This window comes from Trachurus japonicus, chromosome 13 (assembly GCF_045865225.1).
Source record: "Trachurus japonicus isolate A0001 chromosome 13, Traja_1.0".
Taxonomy (NCBI): domain Eukaryota; kingdom Metazoa; phylum Chordata; class Actinopteri; order Carangiformes; family Carangidae; genus Trachurus; species Trachurus japonicus.
In genome coordinates, this window is record NC_140919.1 from 9,838,033 (window position 1) to 9,848,419 (window position 10,387).

The 10,387-nt window shown below is 42.0% G+C and overlaps 1 protein-coding gene across 1 annotated transcript in view; it reads right to left on the minus strand.

Annotated features, from left to right (window-relative positions):
* Positions 1–2,238, minus strand: part of a2m1 (alpha-2-macroglobulin 1) — a 57,337-nt gene extending 55,099 nt beyond the window's left edge. Inside the window, exon 1 of the mRNA XM_085794813.1 lies at positions 1,863–2,238. Coding sequence (XP_085650939.1) covers positions 1,863–1,966 — 104 coding nt within the window. The 5' untranslated portion in view covers positions 1,967–2,238. The remainder of the gene's footprint in view (positions 1–1,862) is intronic.
* Between the last annotated feature and the right edge of the window lie 8,149 nt (positions 2,239–10,387).

Genomic DNA, 10,387 nt, shown 5'->3' on the forward strand with positions numbered 1-10,387 from the left:
CCCAATAAAATTATATATCCGAGGCAAACAATCAACTACAAGCTCCAAATAAAAGTGTCACTGCAGGTTTAAACATACTTTTTTTTGTATTTGTACCATGTTTGTAAAAGATCAGTCACAGAACTTAAGGTGAAAGTTTGATATTAAAACTTTTCCTAGTATCTAAAGTCAGTGTGTTGTCTGTCAAGTCAGTAGCTCTGTACTTTTGAAAACAGCAGAAAACAGACACAGTGTTTTGAGTTGAGTGTTTGGTTTGCAGCTGCTGTCAATGATAAGTAAAGGACACATTTAATTGAGCTGTTGTTGTTGTTGCTGCTGTTGTTGTTGAGCTTATTGATGCTGCTGCTGTTTGTGCCGGAGAGGAAGTGGAACCAGAGTCACTGGACTCTGACACCGGGGTGTGAAAGACATCGTAGACATGACGGGGTCACACCGGGCCGAGGAGGAGGCTGACACAATCTGAGTGTGTGTGCGTTTGTGTGTGTGTTTGTGTGCTTGTGTGTATGTGTGTGTGTGTGTGTTTGACCCTTTAGCCTCAAATCAACATCATGGTGACGCCACTTCTGATTGGTTCATTTATTAACCAAATAAACTCTTCATCAATCAATCAATCAATCATCTCCCACTGTTTCACTCCAGTGTCCAGATTATTTTTTATCAGATTATGAAGATTAAAGGGATAGTTCAACATTTTGGCAAATTGGCCCATTGCCATAATAATCCCTATACAGACAAATGCAGAAACTGCCCCCGACAGGAACACGCATGAATTTCCCTCTAAAACAACTCTGTCTGGTAACGTTGTGTTATCTCATAGCGTGGTGAATGTGCAGCTCACAACTTGTCCACCAGAGCGTTGTGGAGTTGTTGGATTGTGTATTTGACGAGTTTGAAACCAAGAAATCCGATGAGCTTCCGTAGCATAGCTCTGAGCAGCTCACGGCTCTGCTCCGCCGTTCTAAAAATAGCTTGCACCGACAATTAAAAAGGCAACAACCCTACTCCTAAAACTATAGGGATTATGGCAATGGGCCAATTTGCCAATAGATATTGAACTATCCCTTTAATGTGGTGCTGGGTGGGAGCACACACACACACACACAAACACACACACACTGGTGGACAACATCATCTGCACCGATTGCGTAACAGTATCCTGAGGCCAAACTCTGCCTCTGCCTGACGATGTCACACTAACACACACACACACACAACACCAAGTTACAACAAGCAACAACAACAAGAATAAAGCAAAAGCAAACAAACATTCCAACTTTTAGACAACTTAATCACGTGCAGCTGCTTCTCCTGCAGCCTGGCGCATGCACGCACTTGTTGTCCTGTCCTGCACTGCAAAAACTCTAAATCTTTCCAAGAATATTTGTCTTATTTCTTGTCAAAATGTCTCATTTCTAGTCAAAACTAATCTCTTTCCACTTTAAATAAGACTCATCACCTAAAAATTCACTTGTTTTTAGATCATTTTCACTTGTTTCAAACTAATTTTCAATTGAAATAAGTAGAAAAATCTGCCAGTGAAAGCAAGTTTTTTTGTGCTTGTAATAAGAAAAACTTGCTCCACTATCAGATTTTTCTACTTATTTAAAGTGGAAAATTTGCTTGAAAGAAGTAAAAAGTTTTTAAAAACAAGCTACTTTTTTAATGTGACGAGTCTTATTTGAAGTATAATTAGATTTATTTTGACTAGAAATAAGACCATTATTCTGGGTAAGATTTTGCATTTTTGCAGTGTGTAGCGCTGCGTGACGCACACACTCTAAACTTTCCTGCAGCAGCTTCATCACCACCACCACCACCATCCTCCTCCTCATCATCATCATCACTAACTTGTTGTTACTCACGTGCCGTTGAGGTGAGTCGTCGTCGTCGCCGCCGCCGTTTGCAGCAGCGCGGAGACGAGCAGGGCCGCAGCAGCGCACATGTGGAGGACAGGTGGTGTCATCATGTCTGCAGACGGAGCAGCACCGAACCGGACTGGACCGAACCGGACTGGACAGGACCGCAGGAGGAGAAGGAGGAGGAGGAGGAGGAGGACGCACTAGGCTACTTCCTGCTGCCTGCTGCCCCTCACCACGGCCGGAGAGAGACAGAGAGGGAGAGGAGAGGGAGGGGGCGGTGGTCGGTGGCTCGCTGTTTATACCCCCACCTACCCCCCCTCCACCTACCCAGTCACTCCCCCAGACTCCGTTGGTGCTCCGCAGCCTCCTCCCTATTCCCCACAGACTTTCATTTCCCAAAAGTTGAATCACACGGTCCAGCCTATGCTGCCAGAGTCAGTCAGTCCACTCCTCCACTCACTGCAAAAATTCAAATCAAAATCTTACCAAGAATATTTGTCTTATTTCTAGTCAAAATGTCATTTCTAGTCAAAATAAATCTAATTCTACTTTAAAAGTAGCTTGTTTTTAGACACTTTTTTTTACTTTTTTCAAGCAAATTTTCCACTTTAAAGCAGAAGTAAGCGGAATATTGTGTTAATATAAGTCTTAAAGGGACAACAAGGAGTTTCTATTCGGTTATAAAAAAGTCTCACGTTAATGTGGATGAATCTACGCTACCCACACTTGTTAAGGGGCCCATTTTCGATAAATATATCGTTTTGTCTCTATCGTTATTTTGTTATTATTAGTGGTGGTGGAAATGCTGGTCGAGCCGACCAGCGTTTCTTTACTTTCGGTTTCGTGGCGAGTCATGAGAATAACGCCGCCAAATCGCCGTTTATGGTCGGAACTACGACGGTATGTGATCGTCTTCGAACCTCCGACTTTAATTCTTGATGAATGAAAACATGAGTCTGTCTTGCACCGGTGTGAAAATGCTTCGCTTTTCCAAAACTCCTTGTTGTCCCTTTAAATAGTTATATCTTCCGACAGCAATCACTTCTATAGAGTGTTTGGTCTGAAACACGGGTCTGTCAGTCACTCTGCTCTGCTCTGAGCCGAGGAGAAAACTTTCCTTGTATCCTACAACCTTTATCCAATGAGGAGAGAGAACGGCATAAAGGGGCGGTCCTCTCTGTGGCCCTCATTTATCAAACTTGCGCAGGATCTGGTGTAGATTCTGGTGTAAATATCAGTGTACGCCAAGTGTCACGTGTGATTTACTAAAAGTGTGTACGCTGCTGATTTCGGCGTAGAACCGGCGTGGTGGTGATAAATCCGGCGGCTGAAAACGAGCCTAATTTAAATGTCACGCCCCGATATATTCCTGCTTTAGAGGCGTCGCCCTGCCCCTTTTACGACATGGAGACACGGAAGACGGCCAAGAGGAGGGACTTTACCGACATTACCGCGTTGAACAGGGAGAGGGCGGCAACATTAAATATCTGGACATTGATAGATTGATAGTTTTTGTGATTGATAAGCGTCATCCCGGGGGATGGAGGCTGCAGACGCACATGTCACCGACCACCAACAACATAAGCGTAATTAGACTATGGTTTAATAATCGTTCTGACACAGCAGCACTCGTTCCTGCATGTTCTGCGCTGGTTCCAAATGTGCGTACACCTGGTCAGAGCTGGCGTGGGATTTGTGCGTACCGTACGCTCACGCTCAGATTGATAAATGCCGATCCTTGCGGTGAATTTGGTGTACACCCATTTTTTTGGTGTACGCAAGTTTGATAAATGAGGGCCAGTGTGTGCAGCCAAGGGATGCACGTGAATGTGGTGACGTAGGGACGAGGGCGGGGACTGCTAACTCCATCTGCTGACAGGAAGTTAGCCATCTGACAGTGGAGCAAGATTTTCTTTCTTATTACAAGCACAAAAAACTTGCTTTCACAGGCAGATTTTTTTTTAGTTTGAAACAAGTGAAAACTGTCTAAAAACAAGTACATTTTTAGGTGATGAGTCTTATTTTAAGTGGAAAGAGATTAGTTTAGACTAGAAATGAGTCATTTGACAAGAAATAAGACAAATATTCTTGGAAAGATTTTGAGTTTTTGCAGTGTTCTCCTCCAGCTTCTCCTCTCTTCTTCAACCCAGAACCCAGAGTCCATATGAGGGTGGGGGGGGGGGGCAGTGAGGGGGTGTGTGTGGGCTAGAGGGAGGTGAATACAGGAGGCATTGTCTGTCTGCAGCAGTGACCAGGCAGTTTGAGCCCAGTTGAGCAACAGCAGCTCTGCTCCCTGTGGCCTCCAACTCCACCACTCATCAACCTGCACCGTCTCACAGGCAGTGGTGTAGTCTCTATGTGATACTCAGGTATACTCAGTATACCCACTGAAAATGCATAAATGTTTCAGTCTACCCAGTACAACAAAACTATCTAACTAAAGTATATGTCAATGGTTCTCAAAGTGGAAGGGTTGACAGGGTTCAAGGATTTTTTTTTCACTTTTTTTTAAAGCAGAAGTAAGCGATCCAGTGGTTTTGGCTAACTTCCTGTCAGCAGATGGAGTTAACAGTCCCCGCCCTTGTCCCTACATCACCACATTCACGCGCATCCCTTGGCTGCACACAGAGAGGACTGCCCCTTTATGCCGTTCTCTCTCCTCATTGGATAAAGGTTGTAGGATACAAGGAAAGTTTTCTCCTCGGCTTACAGCAGAGCAGAGTGACTGACAGACCCGGAGAGTCTGACCTCATCCCTGCTGTTTTTTTGTTTTTTTTTACCTTTATTTTACCAGGCAAATTGCTTGAGATAAAAAAAAATCTCTTTTACAAGCATGGCCTGGCCAAGAAAGCAGCAGCCCACCTCCACCCTCTCCTTGGTTTAGTGAACTGACCGTTTTGTAGCCCCAACGAGAAAATAATGTAAAATCTGAAGCAGAGGCCAGATAAACTTGAGGGAATATGAGGTAATCCGAACACAGCAGACAGTCGTACCAAAACTAAACTCCTCAAAAAAGGTTCAGAAACGTTTTTTCAGTCAATTATTTACCCCCTTTAATAAAACCGATTGGAGTTGTATTTTATATCGTTGGAAGCCTGATTAGTCGCCTTTACAAAGAGGTACAACTTGTAAGGATCATGCATCCGTTGAATGAGCAATACAGGTAAACGTGTTGGGTAGCGTCCAAGAAAGTGCCCAAGTCCCCTGCTGGAAACAACACATATTTATACACTTTATTCATTTGACACTGTCAGGGACCTCAGTAGCAAGTGGAAGATCCATTCACAGCCACAGCAGCTTTTACTATGGGATGGCATCCTATTCCTCAACCGGGAGGTGCTGAAGGTCGACCAGTGTGTTCTGTTTTTAGGTTATTTTTTGCAATTTTTTTGGGGGGGGGGCGCTACCCATGCGTTCAGCTGTGTTGCTCTTTCCAGGGATGCATGACCTTTACAAGTTGTACCTCATTGTAAAGGCGACTAATCAGGCTTTCCAATGATGTAAAAAAGAACACCAATTTGTATTTTTAAAGGGGAGAAATGATTGACTGAAAAAACGTTTTCAAACTTTTTTTGAGGAGTTTAGACGTAGTAGCTGACTAGAGAAATCTAACTTATCCGACTTTTCCTTTTTGTATTTTCACTATGCTTTTTTTTTTTCATTTGTTTTATTAGTGTGAATGCTGAAAGCACTGAAAGCTGAAAGCATTCACACTATTGTTCTTCTGTTCGGCCATTTTCTTCCGCCTTTTTACGATCTTCTTCTAGTCCTTCATACTTTGTGCTATTTCAACAATTCATATATCAAAACGTGCAGCTTTTTCTGGACTTAATCGGAATTACTTATCTCTTTTCAAATATTCATACTTTTTGCAATATTCAACTATTTCTGATTTTTTTTTTTCCCCATAGAGAATGCATTGGAACAGTCTTCAAACTCTTCAAATCTTCTTACTTCTTTCAGCCACTAAAGCTTCACTATACTTTCTGCTAGAGACTTCATTCAAATTCTAAGCTGTAGACAAACTTTTTAAGTGTTCCTCTATGACTCAGCTTATTGATATCTTCAACAGTTTCTGATATTTGGCAGTTTTAAAATCATTAAGTTTTTTGACAGTTTTTTGGTTAGCTCACTGGGCTGAAGACCTGAAGGTTGCTGGTTCAAATCTTGCCTCAGCAACAATTATAGTGAATTATTTTCCCAGTCGTCCTCTGTTGACTTCTGATAACTTGCTTCATGTTTAAACTGCTGCTCTCAGCCTGCAATTCACAGACATTTTAATTGTAAGTCATTCAAGCTTGACTCTCAAGCTTTCTTGGTGTTGACACAGTGTCTTTCCAACAGGTGCAGCTTTGGGCTTGTTAACTTCAGAGTGAGACAGAGTGCAGCTCATCAACAGACAACAGTCTTTGTAACTGTGTGCACACTGTGGCCTAGAGGCAAAGTCAAAGTCTACTGACCATGAGATTGTGGGTTTGATTCCTACCTTGGTCAACCATTTGTATGGTGATCACTGCTTGCACTATTTGCTAATTCTGCAATAACGTTCAGCTGCTTTCAGCATTCACACGCATTTCCATCAGGAAATGCTACTTTGTCTAGTTTTATTATTTATTTATTGCCTTTTATGTTAGCTGTGGTCTTACTCTACTGTAATATGTATGGGAAGAGACAGTTGGAGGGGGGGTCTTGGGTAAAAAAGTGTGTTCACAATGTGTTACTCAAATACTTTAAAATGGAAAAGTCCAATAAACACAATGTTCAAAGAAAAAAAAAAAACTAAACTATTTTGTCCAATCAGGCCACCTTGAACATGTTACTTTCCATCCTCGTACCAGACTGTTTGACAGAATCACACTCTGTGTCCAGTTTCCAGAAAATCCCCAGGTCGCCATTAAGTCTGTGTGTGTGTCTGCCAGAACAGCGGATTATACAGCAGAGTGAGGGTTTCTCGTAAGTGAGTTTATCTGGATGAGTGATGAGGAAACACTTGACCCCCCCCCCCCCCCCACCCCGCAGCATCAGGCTGCTGCAGGTCGACAGGTGAAGCGGCTCCACACACCTGAGGTTTTTTGTTTTTTTGGCAACAACAGGGTCCAGACGCCACCGGGTCACGTGACGTCGTGAGTCGAGGGCTGAGCACGAGGAGAATTCCCCTCAGGATATTAAAGAAATACTCTCTGCTCATTCCTGCAGGATGGACAGGAAGGTCCCACTGCTCCTCTTTTTCTTTTTTTGTTGTTGCGTTATTAGCTGCTTTAAAATCAGAAGAAGACAAAGGGAGAGCGGGTTGGCTACTGATTTAGCTGATCTGAGAACTCGGCTTTTCTCTCTGGAGCAAATGGTCTTCACATTTGACAAGTTTAGTTTAGTTATACGTTTATTTGTATCAGGGACAATGTACAAAATAACATTAGTCTCAATATGAGAGATATGGTTTGTACCGGATTTAGCTTACTAGCTACTTTCCATCCGTTGTCTCTGGGCAGGTGAGTAAGAACAATAAAAAGATGTGTGATGTGTGATGTGTGTTGTATTGACTATTTATTTATTGACTATTTATTGTGGGCCATGTAGGCTATATGAACCACGACAACCTGCTGCTCAAAATGAATTGCCCCTTGTGGGATTAATAAAGTTGTTTGAATCTGAATTGAATTGAATTGAATTGAATTGAAAAATTGTCAACTTATATAACAAAACAAACATCCATGCACATGTGCATATATACACACCCACTCACCCATGCTCCTGACATGACCCATGTCATGTCAGGTGTCATTGTAAAGCTCTCTCTCTCCTGAACAATGACGGATGCTCCAAAAATTGCCGTCTCCTCTGTATCTGCAACCAATAGTAAAAGTACGATTTACATTAACAATATGGAGTTTTACAGTACAAGTCTTTAAAGGCTGTTTTCTCAGAAAGAGTTTTTCAGACTCAGACTCTGAGACAGAAATCTCCACTTTAGCAGCACTTACAGACACCAAACCTTCCAGTTTTATTCCAGTCTATATTCTGAAGGTTTTTACAGAGGGAATTGTTGATATATCATTCACAGCCTGATTTATCCAACGTTTTATTCCGAAAAACATGGCGAAATTAGATTTTTTTTTAGGGCTGGTGACAGTATTTTCTCATTTACAGAGTGATAAAAAGAGATATCCAGGGGCGTCGCGTGGCGTAGTTGTTAGAGTGGGCGCCCCATGTATAGAGGCACAGTCCTCGCTGCAGTCGGCCCTGGTTCGAGTCCTGCGTCGGGCGCCATTTACTGCATGTCATTCCCCCTTTCTCTGCCTCCCCGTTTCCTGTCTGTCTCAACTGTGCTATCCATAAAGGCATAAATGCCCAAAAAATATATACTTTAAAAAGAGATATCCAAAATCCTCCTCTGTAAAAACTTCTGACTCTAATGTGTCAACAAAATAACAAGAATTTTGAAAGTGGCTTTATCCATTGTTCAGATTTCGGTTCTGGAAATGTATGCAAATTAGCGCATATTTCATTACATATAGCCTCATTTACATAAAATTTGACAAAACTTGTACTACAAAAAATATTTGTCTTAATGTGAGTGATAAATTTGGGAAATTTCATGGTGTTAATCAAATTTTTTTTTTTTACCCTATTCACCCGTAGTGTCTCCCCTTAATGATTTATTTAGGACACATAGACAATGACACAGATCTGAACCCCCTCCCCTCATTGTTGAACTCAGAGTTTGGCCGTGGGCAGCAGCCGAGGCCTGTTTCCACCAACTGGAGGTGACACAGTGACAGATTTTGGGATGTCTTTCCTCTCTCTCCCCTCTCTCTCTCTGTCTCTCTCTCTCTCTGCAGCTCCTCCTTTCTTTTTCTTCTTTTATCTTTTGTCTCCTCCTGCCTTTGATCTCCGCCCGCTGCAAGAAAGAAGAAAAATCAATCACCTATCAGAATAAATGGCCCAGAAACTGTAACAATGCAGAGTCTCGGCTCGTATTATCTGTCTGTATAAGTGTTTCTGATTCGTCCCCAGTGTGTTTTCTCTCTCTCTCAGCTCTCAGTGATGATGATAATAACACTGATGATCATAATAATGGAGCGGAGACGAAGCCGGTCAGCAGCTCAGACAGTTACCGGCTCGTTAAAACGACTCTAATGAGGCACTAACTGCAGTTTAAACAGCGCTAACGAAGGCTTTGTAGACCTAAACATGCACTGTGTTTAAACTGGGGATCGTCTCGTCCTTCTGTGTTTCTTTCTTCTCCCAGTGTTTACACCCACTCTGCTGCTCGTCATGCATCATTTACTTGCACTTTATTCACCGTCTGTGTCTGAGAAGGAGAATGAATGATGGAGGTCAGTGCATCAGAATAAGAATAATATAAAAATCCAACTGTTGGAGAACAAACTGTTTTCATTTAGAAACTTGGTGAAATATTCTCACTGCAGAAAACAAAACAAAACAAAACAAAACAAAAAATCCAACCAAAAAACTCACTTCATTTCTGCAGCAGCTCTACTGTATGTCACATTTCCCAGAATGCCTTTTGACAGCCGCCCTGAGGAGAAAGGTGCATTTTCACTTTCAATCAGCGGCGGTGAAGCAGCCGTCGCTCGCTCGTGCTGCATTCACTGTCACTTATATTCCTTATAGTGTTGTCATGGAGATACTCAGGAAGTCATGAATGAATGGCATTGAAAACACAGAAACTGCCAGAAAAACACAGACCGCTGGTGGTTTATCTAAAAAAAAATATATATATATATAATAGAAATGAAATATATATATAATAATAATGGAGTCATATGGACCTTTAAATCCACAGTGAGTGGATCCTCCGACACAACAGCAGCAGATTTGTTTCTGTCAGTGTCAGTCAATCACACACATTAAAGAAAGGGTGTCAAACATGCGGCACGTGGGCCAAAACCGGCCGGCAGGATGAATCTGCAGGTGTGAGAATTACATAGAAGACAGACGAGTTAATTGCACATGTTTTTATCAAGAAATTTCAGATTGTTCATGATATGTTTAATAAAAGAATAGTTCATTGTAAATGTAGCATCGTTGGACTCTCTCAAGACCATCACGTTGGCAATCTTGCCTTTTATTTCGGGCATCTGGCAAAGGATTAATACAATATTACAGTCAGTCCCGGTTTCCTCACACACACACACACACATACACAACATACACGTCTGTAAAATGTAAAATGAAAAGAAAGTGCAGGTTAGCTAACAACGTGTAGCACTATAGCCATTTTATAAACAAAAATAAGAGAAAAACACCGTCAACTTTTTATGAAAAAGGGACGTGCTCGACCGTTCAGGAGCTATATGCTTAAAAAATACAATTTAAACCACCTCTTAGTATTGAAATTAAAGGACTGCTGTTACCCCCCAGGGGTGCACGACCCTAATCCACAGGGGCGATGCATTTAATTACCATAGGACAAACAAGTTTCAGTGTTGTGTGATGAGTTTTTATGGCAAGTGGAATCACACTACACCTTAACTCTGTTACATGAACATCTTAATAATGTACTT